Source organism: Rhincodon typus, chromosome 46, assembly GCF_021869965.1.
Source record: "Rhincodon typus isolate 14 chromosome 46, sRhiTyp1.1, whole genome shotgun sequence".
In the NCBI taxonomy this organism is placed as follows: domain Eukaryota; kingdom Metazoa; phylum Chordata; class Chondrichthyes; order Orectolobiformes; family Rhincodontidae; genus Rhincodon; species Rhincodon typus.
Genome location: NC_063377.1, coordinates 7,683,951 through 7,697,970, shown reverse-complemented (window position 1 = coordinate 7,697,970; position 14,020 = coordinate 7,683,951). Strand labels below are relative to the sequence as shown.

The 14,020-nt window shown below is 43.9% G+C and overlaps 2 protein-coding genes across 6 annotated transcripts in view; one reads left to right on the top strand and one right to left on the bottom strand.

Moving 5' to 3' along the window:
- LOC109921650 (CDC42 small effector protein 1-B-like) overlaps positions 1-3,478 on the top strand; it is a 47,706-nt gene extending 44,228 nt beyond the window's left edge. For all 5 annotated transcript variants that reach the window (XM_048620400.1, XM_048620397.1, XM_048620398.1 and 2 more), the window contains exon 5: positions 1,752-3,478. The gene's annotated coding sequence lies outside the window, so the exon portion shown is untranslated. The remainder of the gene's footprint in view (positions 1-1,751) is intronic.
- Positions 3,479-8,395: 4,917 nt separating this feature from the next.
- LOC125487852 (mucin-5AC-like) overlaps positions 8,396-14,020 on the bottom strand; it is a 6,016-nt gene continuing 391 nt past the window's right edge. Inside the window, exons 2-3 of the mRNA XM_048620299.1 lie at positions 12,434-14,010; positions 8,396-8,668 (exon numbers count right to left, since the gene is read on the bottom strand). Of these exons, the coding sequence (XP_048476256.1) occupies positions 12,442-14,010 (1,569 nt within the window). The 3' untranslated portion in view covers positions 8,396-8,668; positions 12,434-12,441. The remainder of the gene's footprint in view (positions 8,669-12,433; positions 14,011-14,020) is intronic.

Below are 14,020 nucleotides of genomic sequence, written 5' to 3'. Positions count from 1 at the left end.
CTGCTGCCTCTCAGCGCCAGGGACCCAGGTTTAATTCCAACCTTGGGCAACTGTGGGGAGTTTGCATATTCTCCCTGTGTCTGTGTGGGTTTCCACCAGGTGCTCCGGTTTCCACCCACAGTCCAAACGGGCAAGTTAGGTGGATTGGCCATGCTAAATTGTCCCATAGTATCCAGGGATGTGTAGGTTAGGTGCATTAGCCACGGGAAATGCAGGGTTGCAGGTATAGGGTAGGGATCGGGTCTTTGTGGGATGCTGTTCAGAGGATCGGTGTGGACTTATTGGGCCAAATGGCCTATTTCCAAACTGAGGATTGTATGATTTTGGGGTGCAGAGCTGATCAAGTAGGAACAGGGTTAGGGTCCATAAGACGATAAGATACAGGTGCTGAATTAGGTCATTTGACCAATTAAGATTTTTCTCGATTTGTGGGTGATCCCCACTCTCCTCTCTTCTCCCTCTAACCTTTGATCCCCTTACTAATCACCAACCCATCTGTGTCTTAAATACAGGAGCATGAACATTCAGCAGAGTGTGGAATCAAGAATGATGAGGGCCAACGTTTGGTGGGAACCTTGGAATATTTATTGGAAGAGCTTCAATGGGAAATGTGGGGCAGGGATGTTGATAGGGGTTGGGCAGTTGCAGAGGGTATTTTGGGAGAGGTCGGTGATGATTGCAGAACCTCAGGAGGAAACGGGGGTTACAAGGGAGGAGTTGGGGGAGGGGCAACATTTCATTCAGCTGCCAAACGTTTTAAGAATAGAAACTAGGAATGGGTATAGGCCATTCAGCCCTTTTAGGCCTGCTCTGTCATTCAATATGATAATGGCTAATCCTCTTATCTCAACACCATATTCCTGCTTTCTCTCCATACCACTTGACACCTTTTTAATACGTAAAAATGTATCAAACTCATGAATATGCTCAGTGACCTGGTCTCCACAGCCTTCTGCAGTTGTGAATCATTTGAGTTTTGAGGCAATTTGCTGAATCCGTGAGATCCTCCCTGAGTTCATTAGACCTAACTGGTGGTGAAATCTCTTTAAATTGAAGGCCTTTCATTCATTCTTAAGGTTGTACAGGATATTGGTGAGGCCTCTTCTGGAGTACTGTGTGCAGTTCTGGTTGCCCTGTTATAGGGAGGATATTATTAAGCTGGAGAGAGTTCAGAGAAGAGATATCAAGATGATGCAGGGTATGGAAGGTTTGCCTTATAAAGAAAGGCTCGAACTTTTTCACTGGAGCGTAGGAGGTTGAGACGTGACCTTATAAGTTTATAAAATAATGAGGGATATAGATAGAGTTAATGGTTGTTGTCTTTTCTCTAGGATGGAGGATTTCAAGACTACGGGGCACATTTTTAAATCTCTCTCCTCACCTTAAAAAAAAAAAAAAAAAAAAAAAAGACATGGGCAAATTTTTTACACAGTGGGTGGGTTCGGGTGTGGAATGAGCTTCCTGAGGAAGTGGTGGATGCGGGCACAGTCACAGAGTTTAAAAGACATTTGGGATAAGTACGTGAATAGGAAAGGTTTGCTGGGATATGGGTAAGGAGTAGGCAGGTGGGACTAGTTTAGTTTGGGATTATGTTCGGCATGGACTGGGTACACCAAAGGGTCTATTTCTGCGTTGTATAAATCTGCGTGGCTCTAGAGCTGACTGTGTTTGACAAATTGCATCAAAACTATTGGCCTAACTCTCTTTTCTTCATTGAGTTTCTCACAGATGTCCTTTTTATTTTTTTTTAGGTGATGGGCAGGCAACAAAACCACACTTGAACTCCCTTGATTACCAAAAAAAATGGGTCTGCTCTTTACAAAAAAAGCCACTTCACATGGTTTGGACTAACTTATACATATATACTCACACACACGTGGGTCTCCTCTGATTCCTCCTTTTACATTTTCTGTCCTGCTCGAGAACTCTATGTGGACGGTTCCTCGTGTGCGTTCCTCCTAAAAGAACACAAGCTCTCTGCAAATATTCCTGAGGTGGAAGAACAAAGGGCTGCCTGTCTCTCTGAAATCTCCGCTGAAGTGTTTTTTTAAAAATCTGCTGTTTTGCTCAGTTCAGCTCAGTCTGCAGGTCACGTCCCCTTGGTTTGCAGTGCAAGTTATTGCTCTGTCTGTCTCTGTGCGTGCATGTGCGTGTGCTTGGTGGGTGGGGGGGGAAGGTGTTTGTGTAGAGTGCAGGGGACAAGTTTCTTTCATTTAATCTTTTGGCTTTCTGAGTGGAAAAACTCCACCTAACATATCAATTTGAACAAGAAATGTGGTGAGATGGGGGCAGGTACTTGAGGCTGGTGGTAACTGGAGAGATGCTGGACTTCAGCTTGTAGGAATAATCTTCATTTGCTGACGGTCAGATTGTAATCCTGGTTTGAAAAATGAACCTTCTGCCTGTCTGTAGAAGTGCAAGTCCCCATGACACAAAGTTGGGAGGGTCTCACTCCAAGTGTGAGGCGCCATCTCTGCAAGTGAGCTGATCTCAACTGTAGGACTGGCAGTAAGTTTCTAGTGGAGCTAAATTATTTCCTTTCGATTTTTTTTTTTTTTCTCTGAAATTTTGGTTATCTGAGAGAACATCTTCTTTTTCTCTGCTTGACCCGCATCATGGCTTGGAAGCTGACATGGCAGCGCAGATTTTGGAGAGAGGTGATGCAACACCATTTTTCTGTATATAGCACTGTTGACCAGATGTCCCAAAGATTTGATTTGTTGTACATCATGGAGCATTAGTTGAGGATAGCCTCCCTTGCAACTCAAGAGGGTAAACTGCACTGCCATGGGGAAGACAGATCCACATAGTCCAGGTTATCCCCAGCGCAAATGTTAGGCTCAATATGGTTAAACCCAAAGGCCCAACTGTAATGCACACTGGATCAGGCAGGACGCAAAGCAGCCATCTTCTGATTGCTCTCCGAGAAGCAGAAGTGAGGGACCGAGTTTTGAAGTTGCTGCCTGACTACTGCCATCGTCGAAAGCACTGTCATGACCTCTTGAGTTGTGTGAGGACAAATTGCCTTACTGACAAGGAGTGCCCGCATATGAGATTATTGTAGGGCAACACTTCCTCCAAACCATTCTGGTAAAATGGAGAGAATTAAGACTTTCTTTATCACATGGCCAGTTCCCCTTCCCCCTGCAAGCCACAGCTCATGGCTTACCTAGTTGGTATATCAACCTAGCCCGAAGTCACTGGCAATTTCCACATAATTGTGTTAATTCCCCCACAGCCCTCAACAGCATTCTATGCTGCAATGTTCAACTGAGTCTTATTGTCAAGAAAGATATCAGTGGGGGGGTGGGGCCTCCAATCCATGGGTGTAGTCCAACCTTCAATACTTCCATTGTAACCTGCTGCTCCAGAGATGGGAAATATTATTTTAGCCGGGAGGGTGGGTAGCTGGTGGTGTTTTTTAAGAAGTAATATTTTTCAGCGAATATCTTGATCTTGAATAAATCTTTGAAACGCTTGCTTTTGTTTTTCTTTTGAGGTCTGGGTTGATGCTCTGTGGGCTCAAATGGGAGGGTCGCAAAGACTGGGAGAGGGGAGAGTGCTGGCATTGAACGAGTACAGTATAGAAATGAGCCATTCAAACTGGCAGGTCTGTGATGGAGCATGTTCTCCCCATGTGCTGCCTCCTTGGTTTTTCCAACCCTCTCTGTCACCGAACAATTTTGTGTTTGTGAGGCTGAACAGGCCAACTGCAAATTAAAAGTATGCTCTTCAGACAAAAATCTCCTGTACCAGCTTGATGCGTGCATTTTCCAATGCCATCTTTTGAGCCAGTTTGTAAGATCCTCTGCAGGCTGTTGCCACTGTATGGGTACTACCCCAAATTTCAACTTCTGGCAGGTGAGAATGCTTCTAGCTTCCAGTGTGGGGCAGTGAAACCTGTTAATAAAGCGGTAAGATTTTCTGTAACACTGATTTTTCTTCCTGAAGCGTTGATCCTTTTTTTTTTTGAAAAGCTGAGTATCTTAACATCCCATCCGTGGGCAATGATTCAGAACTTAATTTTTTAACTCGGTAGAGTGACACAGGTGTTCTGATGATCCAGCAGCGTGTGTGTGTGTGCGCGCACGCAAGTGATACCAGACTGATGTTTCCCCCCATCTCCATGTTCCAGATCAGCACGAGTCATTTTGAGAACTCGCTATTTACCATGTGAGGAAATTGAGGCCAAACTTCTAATGAAACATCGCAAAATCCCAGGTTACATTCTGATCGAGGGAGGTCATTCAAACCATCTCATTTCTCCTATCCAGACAATCCCATCATCCCAGCTTGCAGCTGTTTCTTAAAACTTATTCTAGGATATTCACATGCAAATGTGGGAATTCAAAGCATACATTGTGAAAGCACAGTGAGTGGAATTTATTATGTCACACTGTCCTAACCTCAGCTGCCCGGAAATCCTTTCTTTTGCCTTCAGCAATGGATGAGAATTCCAAAAGATGTTCAGAAATGCATTAACACAACCCCAGCCTCCAGCAAATTTGACACCAATCTGTGCTACAAGTCCAGAATCCTTTTTGCCAATGGTGGGAGTAGAATTGCCTTATGGTGTTCGTGCTACTCAACAAAATGCAAACTATAACGAAAACCGAAAGTGCTTGAGGAAACTCAGCAGGTCTGGCAGCATCTGTGGAGAGAGAGAGTTAACATTTTGAGTCCAGTATGACTCTTCTACGGAAAACTGTTCTGTTTCTCTAGCTCTTTCTACTTTTATTTCCGATCTTCAGCATTTGTAGTACTTTGATTAAAATGGCAAATAACTTTGACCTTTAAAGCTTCTCATTCTAGGGGGGCAGCCACAGAATTAAATGCCAATTCACCTAAAATGTACTATTTGACTTTTTTTCTCCTCCCATGCACTATAAATATATATTTACCCACCAAATCCCATCATTGCTTGAAGCTCTTGCTCATTAGGGCTATATTTCCACTACCTGTATGGCCTTCAGTGCCTAACGAAAGTGGACACCTTTCCCATGTGCACCTTGTGTTTGACCATGAGATCAATGTGATCTTTTGCCCAGCTGTCCTCCGGCAGAACGTGAACTTGGCAGCAGTCACTGGATCATTGGGACCATGTTGTTTCAATTATATATTCCTCACAAGTCACGTTGAGGACCGGAGTAACTTCTTTGGGGTAAACTGGAGACATACAGATCAACTGTGAGTGCAGGGATGCCACAGCAGTCGCCAGTGTAAGCCTTCTTGTTGTCAAACAATTGGACAAAAAGAAGGGTGAATGTTTCAGCCACCAAACAGTCTGGGCTGCACCTAAATGATGGGAAGGGGTGTCGCATTGGAGGCACTTCTAATTTCAGCACTTGACCAACAAGAGCAATTATTTGAATGCATGCGTATTGATGACAGCTGGACTGTCTTTCTTACAGCGAAGCACAACAATTCCTTTGTCTTCTCAGAATGTCCACTGACGGATAGCTGGGCTATTCCTGTAACTGTGTAGTGTTTGCATTCCCTGGCCAAATCATCATAAGTGATAACATTTTTAGAGATATATATATATTCGTTTGGTAACGTTCGGGTTAATTTCAAAGATTTCTTATGGTTTTTAGGCTGGACTGGCAGAGGGGAAGAACTTTGTATGTTATTGTTTAAGACATACAGAGTGTTTTTAGTCAAACTTTGTCTGCTGCCTTTTAAGAATTGTATTGATATTATGCTTTGGTAAGCAGTTGGTTAATGATTCATGATGCAACAGATTGATTAGCTAATCTTGAACTCGAGCATATAGGAAACTTTTTAAAGCACGTGTTTGGACACTTTAAGTGCAAGTTGATTTACATTTGCTCGAAGCTGTAAGTGACCTGTGCTGTACATGTTTGCAGTATAATTTTTTTTTTCTGTTTTAAGCTATAAAGCTTCATGTTCTCTTTGTCTGTTGTAATGAATGAGCTTTTTGATGGAACTACTTTCCTGAGCGTGTCTCTTTTATTCCACCAGCACAAACTTAAGTCTTGGTGCACTCTACATTATTGGCAAACACTAGCTCTTTACAGTCTATTGCATGAGATCATGTGGGGTGACTTCAAGATATTACAGCTGTCTTGCTCTGAATGTCAAGTATATAGTTTCACACCATGCACCCAATTTGACAACAGTGGGAGGAAATTGTGGCTCGGCTGAAACTTGCCTTCCTCTGAAGTTAAGACATTGTTTGAATAACTTGGTAAGGAGCTAGGGGGTCAGGCATGGCTGATTCATTTTATTTTGAGTCCTCTAAGTAGTTTGGGTAAGTGCTGAGTTCTGTTCTTGTATCCTTGCTGCTTCACTACAGAGGTCAGCTTACTGGGTACAGACAAGGGAATTACTACATAGCAGCTCCAGAATTACATCTTTATTCTTTAGTGGCATGTGGACGTTAACAAGGCTGCATTTGTTGCCAGTCCTTAAGTGCCATCATTGTTAGGGCAATGGGTAATTAACTGTATTGCTTTGGTTTGGAGTCACTTGTAGGCCAGACCGGATAATCATGGCAGATTTTGTTCCGTAAAGGACATGGGTGAACCAGTTGGGCTTTTATGGAAATCCCTCTCTGAAGGATGTCAAAGAATCATAGAATCCCCACCCTGTGGAAGCAGGTCATTCGTCCCATTGAGTCTACGCTGACCCTCTGAAGAGCATCTCATCCAGACCTGACCCCCCCCCACTCTATCCCTGTAACCCTACATATCCCATTGCTAAACCATCTAATCTTCACATCCTTGGATACTATAGGGCAATATAGCATAGCCTATCCACCTAAACTGCACATCTTTGGCTATGGGAGGAAACCAGAGCACTCTGAAGAAACCCACACAGACAGTCACCTGAGGATGGTATCAAACCTAGGTCCCAAGCACTGAGAGGCAGCAGTGCTAACCACTGTGCTGCCCAAATCACACTGTTTTGAGGAAGAGTAGGTAGTTCTGGGCCAATGTTCCACCCTGATGTAGTACATCAAACAACAGCAAAGAGATGAAGTGGTTCAGTGGTTCAACAAGTTGTTCCTGTTCCTGATTTACTGTGCAGTGATCCACTTGTCTGAGTAATGATATTGAGAGAAACAGAGGCAATGTGTGCTGCTGGAGACTGATGCCTTAAAAAAAGTTTTCTTTTGATATATTCACTCATGGGATGTGATGGGCATTGATGGCTGGCCAGCATTTATTGCTTATCCTTATTTGCCCTTGAGAAGATGGTGGTGAGCTGCTGCCTTAAACTGCGACGGTCTTACAAGTAATGCACCACTTCCATTTCCTACATGTTTGATTTTCAAAATGTTGACAAAAATAAATGAAGGTCACAAATGCAAAGTTAATTGATATCCTATTTAATTCATACAGTATAGTGCAAAGAATCTCTCTGTGATACACAGGAGTTAAAAGTCTGCAGGATAATTACGGTAGCCCGGCAAATTCTCCAGCTGATGGTAAGGTTAGCGGCCTACTGATCCTGTTGAGAAAATCAAGATAAAGGAAAATCAAGCTGTGATTCATTTGGTGTTCCTGTCAGACAGAACAGACACAGTTTCCACAGCATCAGATTAACCAGAACCATTAAATCAAGAGGGCATGATTCTTGTGTGCCTTCCCTGCATTAGAATTTGTGATTCACTTTGTGCCATTGGAGGAATAGAGGGATTATTGTTTGAATGTACACCTTGTTTTCTCCCAGCTCATTGGAGGAAACTCACCCAGGTGCCATTTTTCCAGTGTAACATTCAAAAAGCAAGTGTTTAGCAGATTGCAAGATAATGGAGAACATCACTGCCTATTATCTTTGTCTGGTCAGCCTCACCCTTTTCCTCTGGTGCATTTCTCCCCAGTAAGTTGTTTGTCACAAGAAACTGTCCTTATTTGCATGTAGTTTAAACATCTTCCATTTTCTCTGTGCAGTCATAGCTCATTAGCCCCTTGGTAACCAAGCAACTGTAACAATGAAATCCCTGCAATCTGAATCTCTGTGTTAAAGAGCTTTATAAAAACGTTACCAGGATCAGGGAAATGGGATAGGGGAATCTTCTACACGTCTGTTGAAAAAGTGACTTATTAAACTACGTAAAAATGTACAGCACAAAAAAAAGACCATTCAGCCCCACCTGGCTATGCTGGTGTCAAACCGTTTAATGAACTGCTTCCTCTGCCAATCCAACCTTGCAGACAGATGTTTAATAAAGCTGCTTGAGAATTACGCAAGGAAAGAATGACAGCACAGCTGGAGATCTGTGTAATATTGCACAGATTAAACCCTATACCTTTTTTAAAATCATTCCTTAAACAATTCTGCAGCTTATCCTTTGAGAAAGCAGCAGACTTGAAGATCATCCAAACAGAAATTTTCAGTTAGCACAGAAGTTAATACAGTTACTGAGTCATTGTAGTTAGAAGTACAGACCGGAAAATAAATTTAAAATGCTGAAATTAGCAGTAAGAAGTGAAATCAGGTAAAATGTTTCACCGAGTGGTTACTGAAATAAATGAGTCACTGGAGAGAAGTTCTGCCAGAAGTCTTTCCTGTGACCATCTCACTTATTGTGATGATTTCATTTGATCCCTGGTTTTGGTGACCTCGATCATGGTCGGTGGGTTGGCTTCAGTGATTGAACAAGTTCTTCCGTTCCTGATTTACTGTGCAGTCATCCACTTATCTGAATAAAAATATGAATGATTTCTGAAAGGAAAATATACACAGCCATTCTGCATTGGGTTTGCCCAGATTACAGTAGACTGCAATGTGAGTAGCGAATACTTACACCGGTACCTCTCTCTTTCAAACATTATTGAGGAGAGTTGCACCAGAACCACTGGTCATAGAATCCCAACAGTGTGGAAGCAGGCCATTTGGCCCATCGGGTCCACACCAACCCTCCAAACTCTTATATCCCACCCCAACTATTCTGCTGTAACCCACACCGTCTGTGCAGCCATCCTATATTCAATAGATGTGAAGCCGGGAAAGCACAGCAAGTCAGACAGCATCTGAGGAGCAGAAAAGTCAATGTTAACTTTTCCAGCTTCACATCTATTGACTCTGGCTTCCAGCATCTGCAGTCCTTACTGTCTCCGAGTCACTGGAAATCAAAACTACGCAGTCTCTTCTAAGGATGCTCACCTTGAAGAAGTTTTCCTTCTCCCTCTGAAGAGAGCTCAGTGAGTCTCTCTCTCTCATTGCAACCCCCTGGTTGCCTCCTCTGCGCTGAAGCTCTTCAACCACAATCTGAAGACTTCATCAGCTTCAAAATATCTCCAAACCCAGCCTTATCCCATGTCCAGCCCTCCCCCGACTCCTCACCTCCCTGACCTGACCTAACCTAACCTGTCCATCTTCCTACTCACCTATCCACTCCACCCTTCCCACTGTCCAATCACAATAAACCCCTACCTCTATCTACCTATCAACATCCCAGTTACCCTTCCCCCCAGACCCACCCCCCCTCCCTCTATTTACGTCTGGGCTTCTCTCCCCCTCCCCAGTCCTGATGAAGGTTTTCAGCCTGAAACGTTGACTTTCCTGCTCCTCGGATGCTGTCTGACCTGCTGTGCTTTTCCAGCTTTACATCTATTGACTCTGGCTTCCAGCATTTGCAGTCCTTACTATCTGCAAGCCATCCCATATTCATTTGCTTGGCTCATGATCACCCAAGTATTGCCTTTGCACCTTCAAGAATTTTGCTATTGAATTGTTCTTGCTCTCCTAGCAGTCACAGAGGTCACTATGTTGTACTATTTTCCATCTTCCATCCTGAGGAAAATCATGGCATCTCTTTCTCTCTCTGTCTCGCTCTAGATGAATTTCGGAGTTTAATTTCTAAAATTGTGGGGGCTAACCAAAATCAAGGAAAGGACATTCTTGAACCCTTGAGCAAGGTGACCTGCTATTCACCTCCCCTCATTGCTGTAAAATACCTTATAGCTTTCCTCAGTTTATTTTACCACCTGGACTTAGAAGAAGAGTCCTCATGTAAACAAAACTCACAGGAAGATGACAATGCAGTAGGAAGCCATCTAGCCAGAGTCACACAGCATGGAAACAGATCCTTTGGTCCAACCAGTCCACGCCATTCATAATCCCAAAATAAACTAGTCCCACCTGCCTACATTTGGCCCATATCCTACCATAATTTCTTGTTCAAGTATTAATCAAAATGTCACTTAAATGTTGTAACCATACCTGCATCTTTCTGGAAGTTCATTCCACACATGAACCACTCTATGTAAAAAAAATGTTCCTCATGCCTTCTCTAAAATCTTTCTCCTCTCACCTTTAAAAATATGGCCCAGGGTCTTGAAATCCTTCATGCTATGGAAAAGACCTTTCCCATTCTGCCATTCACCTTATCTATACCTCTCATGATTTTATAGACCTCTATGAGGTTACCCCTCAAACTCTTACACTTCAGTGAACGAAGTCCCAACCTATCCTGCCCCTGTCCATAACTCAAACCCTCCATTCTCAGCAATACCCTTTGTGGGATGTTAGAGAGGAAATTGCAGGGCCCCTTGCAGAAATATTTGTATCATCTATAACATCATATAACGTTTAAACTGCCTGAAGTTATGAGTTGATGTGTAGAATGTGATGGTTGTACATGATATGCTGGAGAAATAACTGGTGGACAGTAGTTTCAAAAGACGAATGACAGGAGGCAAACCAATGGAATCAACCTCCAATATTTTTCTGAAAGGCAGCAATTCACCATCTTGTCCTTTTCAACAAAACAAAGGTTTTCTCCTAGCGATGTTTCAAAGAAAAATAATTTCAACTAAAAAGCCAACTTTTACACCAAATGAAACTTAACCAATGGAGTGCGTTTAAAACAAGCCTATCCCAAAGGATGAGATCACAGACCTCCAGTTACATCTGCACTGTAACGGCCAGGTAATTTTTTTTCCCTGTACAAATGATTGCGTGCAAAGCAAGCCATGGAAGAAAAGGCCAAGAATATCTAAGACCATTTCTTTTTATTATGGTCACACAGTGGTTATGTTTACTAACAGGACAGAGATTTCAGAGGTGTGAATTCAAATATTGCCAATTTTAACTTCAATTAATTTAATAAATTTGGAATAAAATACAGGTATTGGTCATGGCAATATCAAATTACTGTTTAAAAAGTCCCTCTGGTTCACTAACATCATTTAGGGAAGGAAATCTGCCACCTTTACCTGATCTAACCCACATCTGTCTCCAGACCCACAACAGTGTTTTTGATTCTTTGCTGCCCTCTCAAGTATTTATGGAAGTTGTGTGAACTGTAAGCAGGCAAACAATAACTACAAAAAGAGACAGGTTGGTGGAAGGGATGAACAGGTGGCAGATGCAATTTAATACAGAGAAATAAGAGATGATTCGTTTTGCTAAGAAGAGCAAACAGAGGTGATACAAAATAAAGGATACCACTGTAAAAGGGCTGCAGGAGTAGAAGGACCTAGGGTATTGTGTAGAAATCATTAAAAGTAGCAGGACAGCTGAAAAGTACAGTCAATAAAAGCACACGATATCCAAGCCTTAGCAATAGGGATATAGAGTACAAAAGCAATAAGTCCTAAACCTGTATAAAGCACTGGTTCAACTTCCATTGCAGTATTATATCTAGCACTGCATTTTAGGAAGGAGGTGATGGCTTTAAAGAAGGCGCAGAAGATATTTACAAGAATGGCTCCAGGGAAAAGGGACTCCAGTAACGAGGACAGATTAGAGAAGCTGCACTTCTGCTTGAAGAAGAGAAGGCAGTGAGGAGGTTCAAATGTGCTGCTCAAAATGATGAGTGATCTAGACAGAGAGGGAGAAAATGTTCCCATTGTTGGAAGGCTTGAAGAGGGATATAGGTTTAAGGTGATTAACAAAAGCAGCAGCATTGTGGGGAAATATTTTCAGGCAGTGAGTGGTTAAGACGCAGCAGCACTGTGGGAAAATATTTTCAGACAGCGAGTGGTTAAGCTCTGGAATTCACTATCTACAAGTGTGGTGGAGGCAGAGGCAATCACAGCTTTCAAAAGAGAATTGGATTATTATGTGGAAAGAAAAATTTGCATGGTGATGGCAAAAGGACAAGAGAGTGGGCCTTGGTTGTTGCTCCAACGGAGAGAAAGCTGGCATAAACACACCAGACCAAACAGGCTGTGGTGTAACAGTTTGTTGAATTGAGAAAAAAATGGCCGGGCAAGATATTTGGTTGGATTCAAGAAAGTGGCTCAATGCCAACTTCTCAAGGGGCAATTGTCGAGGGGGGAGGGTTGTTGAATTAACAGCAATACCCACATCCCTGTGAATGAATTAATGACCAAGGGCGACAATCTGCTGAAGTGTATGACCAAACTGGCTCTTGTACAAAACTGAACTCCACCTCAAAGCAGGATGTGCTGGCTGCAACAGCCTTCCTCCCTCCAACAGGACCTGGCAAATTTCTTACCTCATTGACTATGTCTCCTCATTTGCATTTTTCCTCAAGAACGTTTTAATTTTGTGATAAAGGGCCTGGACTCCCTTTTGCAACTTATTCCAGTAATGCTTGGAGTCCAAAACACCCTGATAGGCGATGTCATTGAGTACACAGTCATATGGGTTGGACTCTAAACAGGTGACATTAGTGGCGTTGCACTGCTTGTCCTCCTGGCTGCACTGGCAGACCTTATAGTTACAAGGCTCTCTTTGGAAATAACTTGGCTGGTAGTCCTTGGCGTGGAGGATGGCACCTGTCTCTTTGTCCATAATGCCCCGGATTCGTGACATGCTGCTATTGAGGCAGTTGCAGTACCAGTCACTCCACTGGGCCCATGTATAAGAAGAGGTGTCTAACGAGACAACGATAGTCATGGCCATGTGGGGCGAAATCACGGCCTCTTGTACTGTGGGACTCTTGCCTGGGACCACCACAGTGGCTTTGCTTCCGGTAAGAATAATGGGAACCGAAGTCTCTGGGATGACAGATGTGCGTGCCTGCTTGGCCTCTGTCTCTGCCATTTCTGAATAATATTCAGTTATTACTTTCAAACCACCGTCTAAAACAATCGGGTGTTCGCTATCTTTTATGCTGGCAATTTTGATTTCGGTTTCGTTGCTGAGCAAGATGGAAGTAGCCGTTTCAGTCCAAGCACCATTAGAACTGGCGACCACAATCTCGTCCCCACTGCTGAGGACAATGGAAGCAGACGTTGCATTTTCTGAGCCCTCAGCATTGGAGATGATGATTTCCGTCTGGCTACTGATGTTGTCAGGAGGACTGCTGTTGTTCCCAGTGTTGTCCAAACTAGCAACGATGATCTCATCCCCAGCTTTTAGGATGATGGGGATGGCGGTCTCTTTTACTTTGCTGTCCAAGTTGGCGACGATGATCTCTGCCCCCTCACCAATGGTGACTGGGGCGGCTGCGGTATGCCCAGAGTGGCTGGAGTCACTGATGGAGATTTGAGAGGAGCCCATCAGGACAATGGGGGAGGAGGCAACCGAGGTCTGCGTCCCATTTGGGGCAGCAGACGGGGTGGTAGTTTTGGCTGTTGTTGGGCTGGAAAATTGTGCGTTCGACTGGATGGGTGACTGGGTGGTGGGTTGGGCAGTAGACTGGGTGTCAGACTGCGTAGACTGGGTGATAGGCAGAGTGGCAGGCTTGTCAGTAGAGTTGGTAACGTACTGGATGGCAGATATTGTGCCAATATGGGTGGTGAACTGGATAACAGACTGGGTGCCAGCCTTGATGGTGTACTGGGTGGTATGCTGGGCCACAGGCTGGGTGCTAGACTGGGTGGTATGCTGGGCTACAGGCTGGGTGCCAGACTGGGTGGCAGGCTGGGCAGCAGTTTGGGTGTAAAACTTGATGGCCTGCTGGGCAGCATGCTGGGTGCCAGACTCAGTGACAGGCTGGGTGGTAGACTGAACAGCAGGCTGAGTGCCAGACTGAGTGGCATACTGGTCAGCAGGCTGGGTGCCAGACTTGGTGGCGTGCTGGTCAGCAGGCTGGGTGCCAGACTTGGTGGTGTGCTGGGCCGCACGCTGGGTGCCA